The following is a 15003-nucleotide window of genomic DNA, read 5'->3' as shown; positions in this document are numbered from 1 at the left end:
TTTTTGCGTTTTGCGATATTTTGTTTTCGATATTTGGTTTTCTGTTATCCTTTGGAAAAGACAAACACAAGTATTTATATATAGGGCTTAAACAGACAGTTAATACACTTACAAAATAAAAGTTATTGCAAGTTATATAATGTTATATGTTTTTTGCTAAAGTTTAAGACTTTAACTTAAATCGACCTTACCTTTTTCGCTCTTATTTTTCGGGTAAAAATAAAAACAGGATAGAAGAAAAAAGGAAAGAACATTACAGTAGCATTTTATTTTCAAGCATAAAAATATTGTAATATTACAAAATATGGTAAAACACTGAAAAAGAAATAGTTGTGTTTCATCAAATATAATAAACAAGAACAAACACAAATATACTGATTAAGTACCGAAACGAACATACGCGTTGGTACATATTGGACTTTTTTTAGCTTACAACATACCTTTGATCATATAAAACATTACGTTTCTGTAACAAAAGTAAAAGTCACGAACGCACACATATGTATATATGCGTTCCTGTATGGAGTTGCTGCATGTCTATTGCAACAAGATACAAATGAAAAATAAAAATGAATAAGTTAATGTGTTTACACATTTGTTACGTTTTGTATCCATCTGTCATATTTCTAAAGGGAGATGTTTTTAATATGATACATGAGTATTAAGTTGTATAGTCTCAATGTCAGAAGGATAGAAAACATTTCGAAACGCGAACAGCTGGCAATCAGATTGGAAAAAGGGGTCATATTTTAACGGGGGAAAAAGTGCAGGTGAGACATAGTCATTTAATACCGACTGAATTCGACACTGAAGAGAATTCTGTTGTGACCGAATAATGATGAAATTTTAATTTTCAATAGATTAAGAATTAAGAACTTCTTACAGAACATGAACGCAAAACAATGTAATATTTGGAGGCGATGTAAATACAGTTTTAGATCTAGAAATAGACAAAATGAACGGGAATTCAAATACTCATAAAATGCAGTAATTATTAAAAGAAATAATGAAAAACATGATATTTGCGACATATAGAGAATAAAAAATCCCAAAAATCACAATTTATTCGGCATTTTATTTTCTGTAGACTAGACTATTTTCTGATATCTCAAAGTTTTGTCAATAATACTAACTTATGTGAAATAGAGGTAGAATATAAGTCAGATCATTTACGTTTAGCCCTGAATATACAAAATCGACCGAAAGGAAAATGATATTTTAAACTGGATAAGAGCCTTTTATTTAAATATAAATTTCAAAAAGAAATAAAGGAAATAATCAAGGAAACAGCTAGATTAAACGAACATGCAAATTCAAATACTGTGTGAATTTATCAAGGCAAATATAAGGAATGCAACTATAAAATACGCTACAAAAGTAAAAAAAAGAAGGAAGAGGAAAAGAATGAAAAATAATTACAGTTAAAAATTAAAGAGTAAAACGAAAAAAAAATACAAGGAATAATTATGAGGTCAAAAGCTCAGTAAGTTTAATATAATGACAATAATTGTATGTTCTTCTCAAACTTAGAAAAACAGAACAATGAGAAAAAAATATATATATAAAACAAATTCATTTAAACGGACCAAAACAAATTATAAAAGAGAAAAAACGTTGTTATGAAAATCTATACAAAATTGAGAACAAATAACATTGAATTTTATGGATCGACAAATAAATAGTCTAAGTGAAAGAGAAAATAAAACAGTAAGTGACGAATTACTAGAATATGAATTCAGCATTGCCTTGAAAAGTATGAAAAATAAACACCAATAAAAGTCAAGGATTTAATGGTTTAGCAACAGAGTTTTACAAAATATTTTGAAATGATTTAATACAACACTATATAAAATCCGTTAAGTACTCCTTTGAACTCTCTACCAGAGTTGCAAACACAAAGTATAATAACACTTTTACCAGAACCGAAAAAGGATACAACATATATGAGACCTGGCGACCCATTGGTCTTCTGAATACGTATTACAAAATAATGGCTAAAGTGATAGCTAATAGAATAAAGAATGTTTTACCAACTATATAAACAACTGTCAATCAGGCTTTATAGTTTGCGGTGACTTTTTTAGTTTGAATGCGTGGGGTGGATGTGGCTGGGGAGCGTGGCGTTTCATTTTGGACTTTCGTCCTTGTTCCGCTTTCCCCTTCGAGCTGCCCCCCCCCCCCCCCCCCCCCCGCGACACCCCCTTTCTGCCCCTGGCCCATTCCTCCCCCTATTTCTGTATTTTGCATAAAATTAAAATGTACTTGTTGGATTTTTTGGGCAACCCGTCTGTAATATTTTTCCGCTACAGCTTCTTTTTTTGTGGGACTACTTTGCGTGGCTCTGAGGCTGTGTTTGTGGTGCTCTGTGCTTCCGAGTAGTCTACCCTTACCTATTATCGTTATGAAAGGGCGAATCATAGGAGACAATATTCGAATTATTTTTGAAGTTTCTGGAACAAATGAAATGTCAAAACAGGAAGCAATTTTATTTTTTTCTTATTTAGTGAAGGCATTTGACAGCCTTAATAACATCTTTATGTTTCAAACAATTAAATTTTTCAATTTGGTAATTATATAACACAGTGGATTAAACTCTTTTATACAAAAACAAGCAAAAGTTGCACTACAAATAACGATCATAATTTTAGAGGTCGAAATAGGTGTACGTCAAGGATGTTCATTTTCCCTTTACCTACTTGTTATTTGTATAGAGTTATTATTAAATTGTATTTCCTAAAAATAACTAGAAGGTGTTTTGGTCAAAAACACAGATGTCTCCCCATATGTATATTTTTTTTTTAGCTCTGGCGGCAATTCTGTGCAGCGAAGCTGAACGTGCCAGCGATATGCACAACTGGGGTTGGTACTAATCACTCCTGAAAAATTTCATCGAAATCCAGCTAGCAGTTTGACCTGTGAAAGCCGAGAAATATTTTTCTATTTTAGCTCTGGTGGCTATTTGGTGCAGCGAAGCGAAACGTGCCAGCGATATGCACAACTAGGCTTGGTACTGATCACTCCTGTGAAGTTACGTCGAAATCCGGTCAGTAGATGACCTGTGAAAGCCGGACAAACTTAATGCGGACGGACAGACGGACAGACGGACGGTGGAGTCAAAAACAATATGTCTCCCCCACCTTTGAGGGAGACATGATGATATAAATTGAATATATATTAATAATTTTGAAGTTAAACATGTATTACTACATGAATTTGCAGATGATGGCACTTTTATAACCGATGGATCAAGAAAGTCTTTTGAAACCTTTTCAATACACAATACAAAACTTAGATACTGTACAAACAAAAAATTCAGATTGACATCAGATTCTGCGCAGTCTCTTGGTATTACCTTTTATGCAGATAAAAAAATTGAACCCTTTAATAATTGCGTTAAACAGTAGCAGCATAGGCAACTGATGTTACTGGAAAAAACATAGTTATTAAAAGGTTTGCTCTACCAAAATTGATTTACTATCTATCTGTATTACAAACACAAAAAGCATGCACTAAACCAATTAGAAAATATATGTCTGAATTCTTATGGGATAACAAACCGGAAAAAATAAAAACAGAAACAATAAAGAAAAACTATTTAAATGGAGGTATAAAAATGATGGACTAAAGGCCAGCTGGGCTACAATGTATTGGATAGTAATAACAAATCAGTTATAAATGCTATCTATAAGGCTAAACTAGAAAAAATAGGAACAAATTTGATATTTGAATTTAATTTAAATGAAAGAGAAATATGAAAAAAATTAAGACAGAAATCCTTTTTAAGAGATATCATTATACCGTGGAATGAAATCGGTAATCTGTCCAACTGCACACACACAAATAAAAAGATAACATGGAACAAGAAGAAAATAAAAGTAAACGACAAATCATTTTTCTATAGAACATGGTTTGATAAAGGTGAGTTATATCTATGATTTCCGAAGAGTTAAATTCTATACATATAAAGACGTTTAAAATGTGCACAGTCTTCCTGAACACGACTATCTCAAATACTCGTCTTTAATAAAAAGTATACCAGCAGATCTAGAACAAAAAATCAACCATTCGGAAAAGGTTTACGGACACAAAAAAGGCAAATAAATTCCTACAACACTCACAATTAAAGCCGAAACAAAATGGAAGAATATTGCTAAAAAAATAGTTTGGCAATCAAAATATAGGAATGTCTTTACAGCATCGGTAGATAGTACATTAGAAACTTCCAGGACAAGTTTATACACAGAATAATAGCGACAAATAAACTTCTACTAAAACAAGGCCTTGCCGAATCAAACCTTTGTGATTTCTGTCAGATGCATGTGAAATCCATTGAACATCTTTTTTGGGAATGTCTTAAAACTTAAACTTAAAAAAAATGTCTTTATGCACATTTAACATTTGACAAAAAGATTTAATTTAAATTTACAAGTTCATAAATATCTATATTAATTATTTTAATAGATGGTTTGAAATATATTTGAGCTGATAGGAGCATATAATTAAATTACCAATTATATTGAAGAAAGTTAACGACTTGAAAAGTTACTTAACCATCATGAAATTTAAAAGAACAAACAAAAGAATACATTTCATTGAGCAGTAAATTCATTTTTTTTAGAAAAACAATATTGCATATCAAACTTGGTAAACACTAAATATAAAACTTGGTAACTATTTTTGTTTTCAGCAACCTGTGTTCTACGACATTGGGCAAATACAGATACTGTAATCAGTGTGACATTCATTAAACAGTAAGATATTTTATGATAATATTTTGTGTAATTTGACACACATTTTTTACGGAGGCTTATTCTACTTAAAATCTAGATTACCCATCCAGAGTTCTAGTTGCCATCGCAATCAAAGATTTTTAAAGAGTTTTCTTTCGGTTGCCATGACAATCACAGTTCTAAATGTATTTTAATTCATTGGGCAATTTTGACAGGAGGACCTCCCACCCAGAGATCTTTTATGTGAAGATTGGTGTATATCTGCAAAGTGGTTTTGAAGAAGATGATTTTAGAAATGTACAATATAGCCATTGAGGGAAAATAAGCCCCGCCCCCTTTTTACCGGAAAATAACGGCTTGAGCAATTATGGTAGAGGCTTAGCTAGAGATCATTTCTGCAAAATGTTTTTGATGTCCGGCTAACACTTTCTGAGAAGAAGAATTTTTCTTTCTGTTGCCATGACAACCACCGTTCTAAATGGATTTTAATTTGTTGGGCAACTTTGAAAGGATGCTACCGAAGAATCTTTCCTGTGAAGTTTGGTGTAAATCTGCCCAGTCATTTTTTGGAGAATTTTTCTAGGAATTGTTGACAGACGACGGGCGAAGCATGACCGACGACGCACGACGGGCATAAAACGGTAATAAAAGCTCACCTTGAGCTAGAAATATTGTTAGTCATATCAAAACTTGAAAATAAAAAGAATAAATCTAAACAATTTTATGTCTTTGATATATTGCTAAAACCGTCATTTTCGTAATACACTTTTAGAGCATTTTGCTGTTTATCTGTTAGTTGCTCCGCTTTGAATTTTCAAAACATTTTGAATATCACATGTACAGTTAGCTAGTAGAAACCAGTGCTTCCATAGTTTTGCTCTTTTCATTTTATTCATATTTCCTGGAAAAAAAATCTACATTATTTTGGAAAACGTTGTTGTGTTTTGTTTTTCTTAAAGGAAGCAAATATAAATTTTAACACGACTCGCATTATTTGCTTTATAAAGATATAGCAAAAAGCCTATGAATCTTCAATAAAATATGATCGGCTGATACATTTTAGTCCCTACGATTGTAACATAAGAAATTCTACGTCTGTTCCTTTACAACCGAATTATTCCAGGGCCAAACGGTTCTATATTTCAAAAACATAATTATGAAAAAAAGACGTGCTGATTTATGCACATAGCTGTAAAACACGTTTTGATTTCTACAAACGAATTAGCTCAGTTCTGATTCAGCAGTGATGTCATAAAAACATGACATAAAGTATGACGTCATAATGATCTACCGTCATACAAAAGATAACCTCGTAACATTGGGTCAAATAACAAATTTTGATGATTCTGTTCATAAATAGTTTGCTAGCTGTTAGATTACTAGTTTAATAATATTTCGCAAAATTCTCATAAAAACAACAAATATCTGAAGGCTCCGTTGGCTATGAGGGCGGACATGGGGGTAAATTTAACTGCATGTGTCCCGAATGACGTTTCACGCTGAAAATACAGTACTATAAAATGCGAATTATTTGCATTGTTAGAATTTAAATAATAAATGTGTTTCAATAATTTAGCCGTTCGGATGCGAATAATTAAATCACTCGTTCTGAAAGGTTAATCCATTTGACAAAATGTTCTATTGTATAAGGCAAAAATCTTACCTTCAATGAAATTATTACTTATCATTACTGGTTTAGTATTCCGTCTGTCTGAATCATTAAGCATATACCATACACCATCCGCATAGCGATCAAGTGGAAGTTGTCTAGTCCTGATATTACCGTACCTGAAATGTTATGAAAAACGTTGTTCAGTTTCAAATATACGTACATAATACAATCGTTAAAATCATTTGCACTGCATTAAACACTACCAAGAAATAGAATATCAAGCTCAGTTTGAGAGATTTTGATCGTGAGATTGACTGAAACGTACAGCACCCTTTACGTGACACTGAATAGCTTCTGTGATTCAGACGGAACAGAAACATGTAACAGTTTAACGTAAACATACGGGTTGGATAATGTCAATAAAAAAAAGATTTTTTAAGACAAACAACAACGACTCACGACATTAATGTATGTGTCATCTACATTTTAGCAAATTAAATTTAAAGATTTAGCAATAAAATAGGAACATGTAGGGAAGGTGTTTGTTCGATGATTGAAAAAGATAATTGAGGTTAGTTTATACTAATTCATTTTAGGTCGATTGTGAAGCAAGCTCTACAACTGATTTTAATCACTCACGAAACCACATTCCAGAATCCATCGCCAAGTGGGTATGAGAGAAGAGACACCAGTTTCAGTTTCGGTGCTGAGCGCTAAGCGAGGGAGCTAATAGTATCATTGTTTACGTCTTTGGTATGACGAATCCGCGGAATGATCCCACGACCTCCCGCTCTCGAAGCGGACGCTCTACCACTAGGCTATCGAGGCGGTTTAATGTGGAGGTTAAAATACAGAAAATAGGCTCGAATTGTGCACGATGTAAAATAGTTTGAATCTTTATCTGATACAGTAATATTATTTATAATGAAAGATTTTAGTTGTAGAACCTAACTCTACCTACCCTTTTTACGATAAATTAGAAGGGACAGAGTTATATCTATTGAAATCATTTATCAAATGCGTTGGTATACAAAAATAACCATATACATATTTATGTAATACAAATGACCCACCATGTTATGAGAAATGTTTGTCGGAGTAAAAGACTTATCGGTCTGGGAGATCTGATATGAAGAAAAAATACTCATATATGAGTGGATTCAGTGTTGTTATATTTTCTGGTCCTTTGGGATCATGGAGTCTATTCAATAGATATTTAAATAGAGTTCCGCTTAATAATTTCTATAGCAACTATCTAAATATTCGATAAACTCGGGTGTACATACTGTCAGTGTATCTTTCTGTCAGCAGAATGAAGAAAATGTCAACATTATCAGAGAGGAATTGCATTTTGACACTTATATTCCTTTTTCTAAATATCTAACAAATGATTCCAATGCGGTATCCTTTTTTCAGTTCTCATTGTAAATAACTTTAGGTTGTTCATATTGTTTTAACGCAGATTTTATAAGTTTTATTAAAAAATCACATTGTGCCTTTCCGCATCAAAACAGGTCTCCTCTTACATGTATATATTGCGCTAAGTTAAGGATTAAGTGTTAATGAGAATCTACAGAGCGGGTCTTCGGGTGATTAGAGTGGGGTTATTGCCCTTGCATATATTTACATTTTCATTTATTTTTCACATGTTGCTGTCACTTTATCCTCTTATTTAGTTGATGTTTACAGGTTCAAATATGCAATTTGGATATTCACATTTTCATTTTATTCACACTTTATCGTCCCTTTGTCATTGTATTTAATTGATGTCATATGCATTTGTCAATTATGATGCTCTTTATGATAAAAAAAACATCAATAGAGGGCCCAGAAACCGAAAATAAATCCAGCATCCATTTACTATATTCATGTTTTATTTGAATAAGGTTAACAATGCGGCAGTGACACATTTTAAGACGCCTTTCGTTGCACAGGCATATTTTTGTTTATTATTATTGGACTTTATGGATAGAAAAGAAAAAGAAAGAGTTAAAAAAGCTAGAAAAAGAGAGAAAAAGGTGATGTAGAACAGGAGAAAGAGAAGAAAAACAAAAACAATATGAGTCAGAAACGAAAACGTAGGAACTGATAAGTTGAAGAACAGAGCCTTTTCCAAGTTCTTCTCACTTTGACGCCACGAAACATATTAAGTTAATTCCACATTTTCAAGAAAAAAAGTTGATTTTTTTTCATCCAGTTGGAAAAGGAAATGGCATATCTTAAATGACCAAAGGGAAATTGAAGGCTCCTTTCACAATGTTTTCTCACTGACAAAGCCCATGCAATTTATGCACAGATATATGTAGATCAAAGCTCAAATGATATTATTGTCAAAGAAATATTCTTGAAATGTTATGAGCTTGTCCTTGAGTCATACAGACAAAGATTCAGGAATTGCAGAAAGGATTCAGACATCTTGAATTTGCCTAAATTAAGAAAACAGTTATTTTATAGGTAGTGCACATCAAAGACGATAAGAACCAGTTATGATCAACTGAGGCAGTGAATGTTAAAAGGTGTATTTACATCGAGGTGAAAACTTTCGTGGGTGAAAAACAGGTTGAAAATATAGAAGAGGCTACTTCATTGGCTTATGATTATACTTTAACTCATAAAGTTATTTCAACAAACCAAATATTTCAACAGGATTTTTTTCTCTTTTTTCCAAAAAAGAAAAAAAAAACACATCTAGGTCCTCATCTGTTAATAGTTCTAATACAGGAAGTTTTCAGGAAGCGAAATTTTCAGGTAACAAACCTCCTGAAAAAACTTTGAAGAATTTTGGACACATAACGTTATCTCTGAATGTTTCTCTCTTAAGAAGAAGCAGGAAAGTGATGAAGCAAAACATGCGGGCCTTACCTCTCTTAGATCTAAAGCACAGTTTTGTATCGATATCAATGACTCCCATTCCGGCTTAATCATAGAGATTAATGAGCCATTTATATCTATTGGTTCTGTATTACTTATCGGTTACTTTGCCAAGTTTACACCTATCAAAATCTTACGGTATACCGGAGATGCTTAATGATGACCTGCATTTTTCTCAGAGGACTTCTTCTAGTACATATGTACTTTTTTAAAAGGTTGGATGTGGCTTTCTTTCTGTACCCCTCAATAATATTTATTTTACCCTAAACTTTTTTACTGGCTCTGTTACTGTGGGTGATAGACCTAATTTAGCTTTAAAAGGTGTCAATTTACTGTGATGAAATGACCTAGCTGAGATAAGGTAGTGGCTAATCCGCTTGTAACTGAAATAGGTTTTATAGGTGGGTCGGTGGTCTGGTGGTAACACGCTTGACTATCAATCCAGGGATACGAGATTTGAATCCCGGTCCTAGCACTAGAAATTCTGAGACGCTTTTGAGTGTCTCCCACCTAACAAAGAGGCCTGTAATGGTTCTTCCCAGGAAAGACGGTTTCGCGTGTATCGGTGCTATACACCGGGCACGTTAAAGAACCAGACTGTCTATTCGCAAAGAGCTAGGCCAAGATAGCCGGATAAGCCTGTATATAAAAAGGATTTCTCTCTATCTGTTCTGAGGGCTTTATCTCACTCCGTCCCTCTGGTCAGATCGCTCTGTGTCTGTACTAGTAGAGGATGAATTTCGCGCCCTGTCTGCGTTTGCTTTATGTAAAGCGTTATTGTACGTGTTTATCATGAAAAGGGCGCTATATAAATCTGGTATAATAGTATAATAATTGTTTGAATCAAAAACCTGATCCAGCTGAGCATGAAATTCCTAGCCTTTACCTCTCATTAACAGTCATTGAAGGTACTCTTGGTTCGAACATAGATTTGTCTGATACTTTTATAACATAAAACGTTTTTCCTTCAGTTGGGAAGGTGTTATGTGCATGTCACTTATGCTTTACTGTATCATTATTTTTAGTGTTGAATCATTTTTATTATAAACCTTGACCTGGTTTTGAGACATCATGCATGTAATTAAGTTGATTTCTAGAATATTTCTTAAACAGGTTGTATCAAGGCCTCTGGAGATGTTTTCAAAAAGCTAATACACAAACACTTCAAATTCACTATAAGTACTTATGACTTTTCTACTCTTTATACTAATTTACCACATAATCGTATTAAAGAAAAACTGGTAACTTTAATTGAGAAAACTTTTGCAAGAGAAATCGTTTATTATCTGACATGTAATGAAACAAGAGCATACTTTTCTAATAGTAAATTTAAGAGATACACACTATGGAGCTTTGATCAGGTTTGTGAAGCTCTAGCTTTTATATTAGATAACATATTTTTCAAATTTGGCAATAAAACTTACAGACAAGTAATTGGTATCCCGATGGGAACATACTGCGCCCTACTTATTGCTGATTTATTCTTATACTGTTATGTACGAGATTTCATGCTTAAATTGTCCACTGAGACACAATTTGAAATTATTGAAGCTTTTAATGAAACCTCGAGGTATCTTGATGATATTTTAAGTATGGGCAACCTATATTTTTCAGAAATGGTGAAACACATTTACCCAAAAGAGTAACAGCTTAACAAGGCAAATACTTCAGATTTAGAACCGTAATTTTGGACTTTAATTTAGCACTTGTAAATAATAATCTAGTAACGAAAATATATGACAAAAGAGACGATTATAATTTCGAAATTGTCATCTTCCCCCACCTTGATAGACATGTCCCTCCAGCAACATCATAAGGTGTCTATATTTCACAACTTATTCGTTTTGCAATTGCTTGCTCAAAGTAAGAGGATTTTAATGATAAAAATCCTAATATCACCAAAAAAGTATTACAACAGTGTTACCTTTATCATAAGCTACGGAAAGCTTTCACTACATTTGACTACAGATCGTCCGAACTGTTAAAAAATATAATACCAATCTTATAACACTTTTAAAACTTAGTCTTACACACCCAGAATACTGCGGATATGTAGTTTATAAAATTCGGAATATTAAACCTAGTCCTTATTTTAATCAGATATTTGTAAAATGTGTTCAAAAGATTTTCAAAAGAGGATACAATGTGAACATCGCGAAGCACAATGCATGTTTAGTGATTGACCCCTCTACAGTTAATCGCTACGCTTACCTATTTGATGGTGCGATGACTAATAGAGTGTAAGACTCCTTGATGCTTTTCTCCAAAATTCTACATAAAACGGACGGAGGGCGTGGAATTTGTCTTGCAGCTTTCTTAGTCGTTCCCTTAAAAGTTAGGCTCTTGGTGCTCTGACTTCAGACAAGTTGTTGAGTACATCGGGTGCGATTATACCTTAGATGTACCATAATTTTATGTTTTACTTAATATGATCAGGCCCCGTGTTCACAAAACATTTTTCGATCTCAGCTCAGTTTGAGTTTGAAATTTTGATATCATTTGTACTAAAACGTCAAGGTTAAATTCTAACTGAGAATGTAGGGATAATGCATATTTTTTCGTGTTATAACATCTGCAGAATCCCGAGGGATTTGTTGGTGCCCGAGCCCGTTGTAACACGAAATGAACATGCGCTAACGCTATTCTAGCAAAAAACGCGTAAAAACTGATAAATGGATACATTGTCACTCAACGTCATTAAATTTCCACGAAAAGCGAGGGAATGTCTGAGTTGTTTATTTACGTTGGCGTCATTTCGTTTTGAATTATCCGTTTTGGGGCCGAATGGCGTTTACGCTTTGCAACGGAACGTTCATATATAAAAAGGTGTTATAACAGCACGCGAGCGCGAGAATCTCCTTGTTAACACACGTTTCCTCTCCTGTTAAAACACCCCCGAAAAGTGACAATAACAGCAGTTTTATACTAGAATGACCATTATTACTAAATAGTCACTTGAAAATTGTTATAAACTTAAAATTTAGTTGCAATAAGGCCACTTAGATATAATGACAAATACAGTTTTATTATCAAACTCAGCTGTGAACACGGGGCCTGGTAATTTTTCACTAATGTTAGAGCCTTTCTCAGCGGGAAATGATTCGATTTACAGTGTGTTGTCTAACTTGTTGAAAATAGGATAAGTGCTAGGATGGCAAACCCTAAACGCGTTTAAACCCCTTGTTTCCTTTATATAGGTTACCGTGATTTTTGTTAGCGTTTCTTTCATTTTTCTCCTCACTCTCCCTATCGCACTCTCCCATTCATTTCCCTTGCATTTGCACTCCCTTGCTTTGGCATCCCCTCTTCTTTTGCTATCAGTAAGTTATCGTGCCTACCTTAATTTTGGCTACCGGAATCCTTAGGCCGTGCCCGATTGCTGTTTTGTCCTGCTTGTGTGTGTGTGTGTGTGTGTGTGTGTGTGTGTGTGTGTGTGAGTGTGTGTGTGTGTCTTTTCTTTGTGAGTGTCTGCGCTGCTGTGGTTTACAAGGTAGGGTAACTGTTTTTAAGAAACATAGCATTCCCTTTTGAATATTAATTATTGTTCCACTTTCCCATTTAACCCCCCCCCCTCCCGCCCCTCCCCCCACCCCCCCTCCTTTCACCCCCTACCCCTTCCTCCCCCTTTTTCTATATTTTGCATTTATTTGAAATGTACTTGTTGGATTTTTGAAGAAACCCGTCTATAATAATAATTGTCCGTTACAGCTTCTTTTTGTAAATGCGCGGCTATGAGGCTGTTTTAGTGGTGCTTTGTACTTCCGAGAAATCTACCCTTACCTATTATCTTTTACACTATTTGAAAGTATGGGTTAAACTAGATTTTTTACTTCGTCTTATTTCTGGTTATACCTGACAATGCTGGAACCTTTTATGCTGCTTTAAATAGGAAGTTGTCTGAGGACAGGGCAGAACCTAAGTAAGATGTTATTAAAAAACTTTCCTGTATTTTTTATTTACAAAATAAACAATTTAGAACATTTAATTTTTGATGGATATACATTAACATATCGTATTAAAATGAATATTTAAAGAATAGGATTTATTTTATTTGGATGAAATTTGGAATTAATACTGACTGAATCTAAATTTGGCCTGGACATGATTTGGACTATTTTTGTATATCTGATTAGATTATATGTTTAGTTTACATTTTCAAGTTATCTGAATTGTTACTTTTCATAATAAATTTTGTTATAGTAAACAGCTGTATGTTTTATTGTTACCGTCAGCGTCAGTATTTTAAGTAACAAGCAATTTCTGCCTTAGACGTAACACAGTGACCAAAAACAAAGAAAAACATCAAAACAAAACCGCTACGTGATGTCCACAACAGAAACAAAACTATACAATGGGAATATACATAGAGAAGCAAATATTTGATTACCTTTTTCTCACTAGTTTGGAAAAATACACTTGATCATTTTCATATCCTGAAACTCGAGTATGGTCTGCGATTTTTTTAATCCTTTTACCAAGATCAATCATCATTTCAGTTAATTTCTTCCAGAGGAATTTTGATCTCTCTGTGGCATATATAATTATGAGTCCACCATTACTAACAGTTTCATTTGTCGTAGACACCGGATTGATCAAAATGTCAATTTCCGACATACCATTCAATTCAGGTAACGGATTGGAAAACCAGACGTAGTCAAATTCTAACAAAAACAAATTTATGTCAGCCTGTAATAGTGAATACATAATATGTGTTCGGCGAATCATTATTTTAACATAGCCTGAACGACTATACATTTGATCACCACCAGGTATATCATCGATGTCAAGAGCAATAACATTAATTTTGTCCCAGTTTGTTATAAGATTATCCCTTGTTGTTGTGTCGAATGTAATGATTAAAACTGATTTATGTATATCCATTTCTGCAGTATTACATAGCCAGCTATAAGCAAACGGTAAATATGCATTATTAATGACACTAACAAGGACTATATTATAATATTTTTGTACGACTCTTGCAACGTTAACAGTTTCATCCATGGTATTATATTGCATCCTGTTTGTGCTCATGTAATTCCTCCTCTCATCAAGCAGCAATCCTTTGCCTGACAAACAAGCATTTCGTAACTGACTGAAAGACACATCCAAGTCTTTTTGATGCAATTGCCTATTTTCCAATTGAACCAAATTAGAATTTTCAGGTACACTTTTTGGTTGAATCAAATTAGTATTTTTAGATATACTTTTTAAGAGCAGGCATACCAGTATTAAAAATATGCATACGAATTTACAACTAATTATCCGGTGAAACGTTACTCGCCATCTCTCCATTTTACTTTTCGATAAAAAGCACTTAACTGTATGTGTTTACCCACAATATCGTTTCTTCCAAATGGCTATATATATCAGTAACACGAATGTATTGCATTACATAGAAATATAACATTTGATGGCCATACCCATTTACAAAATATTTTACGGAGGCAATGTTTACCAGATTAACGGTTATCAATAGTATAGTTTACAATACTTATGCAGCTTTACGAATACGTTCAGCCCGTAAGTAATTTAGAACAAGATAACCTATTTACTCTTTTGGTACACAATTTTGCTGGAGGCATTACTTAAACACCGAACATTATATTTGGCAATATTAAACATTGCTGTATTAAAAATGGTTGCAATTCATTCATGAAAGAAAACAGACATACGTTGTGTCTATTTGTATATATTTTAAGATTTTTAACGTGATAAGTATTGTGACAATACTCGGAAATAACATGGAATTTAATAATAATAAATAGATGAATATTTCGTGACTGCTTCATT

The 15003-nt window shown here is 33.4% G+C and overlaps 1 protein-coding gene across 1 annotated transcript; it reads right to left on the bottom strand.

Moving 5' to 3' along the window:
• Positions 1–249: 249 nt before the first annotated feature.
• LOC123566179 (uncharacterized) lies at positions 250–14648 on the bottom strand. Its single transcript, XM_045360088.2, has 3 exons — positions 13601–14648; positions 6394–6518; positions 250–5631 (listed from the first exon to the last, which is right to left on the bottom strand). Exons 1-3 carry the CDS (start codon positions 14503–14505, stop codon positions 5516–5518), a joined length of 1146 nt encoding a protein of 381 aa, XP_045216023.2. The 5' UTR covers positions 14506–14648; the 3' UTR covers positions 250–5515.
• Positions 14649–15003: the final 355 nt, after the last annotated feature.

Source organism: Mercenaria mercenaria, chromosome 8 (genome assembly GCF_021730395.1).
Source record: "Mercenaria mercenaria strain notata chromosome 8, MADL_Memer_1, whole genome shotgun sequence".
Taxonomy (NCBI): Eukaryota; Metazoa; Mollusca; class Bivalvia; order Venerida; family Veneridae; genus Mercenaria; species Mercenaria mercenaria.
This window is presented reverse-complemented; position numbering and strand designations above follow the sequence as displayed.

What these genes read in the sequence shown, in the direction of transcription:
- LOC123566179 (XM_045360088.2), bottom strand. Translation starts at nt 14,505, where the DNA reads ATGGAGAGATGGCGAGTAACGTTTCACCGGATAATTAGTTGTAAATTC. An exon ending in TCCAAACTAGTGAGAAAAAG is followed by an intron (nt 6,519 to 13,600) that starts GTAATCAAATAT and finishes ATAACATTTCAG; the next exon opens with GTACGGTAATATCAGGACTA. An exon ending in AAGTAATAATTTCATTGAAG is followed by an intron (nt 5,632 to 6,393) that starts GTAAGATTTTTG and finishes TTTTTTTTCCAG; the next exon opens with GAAATATGAATAAAATGAAA.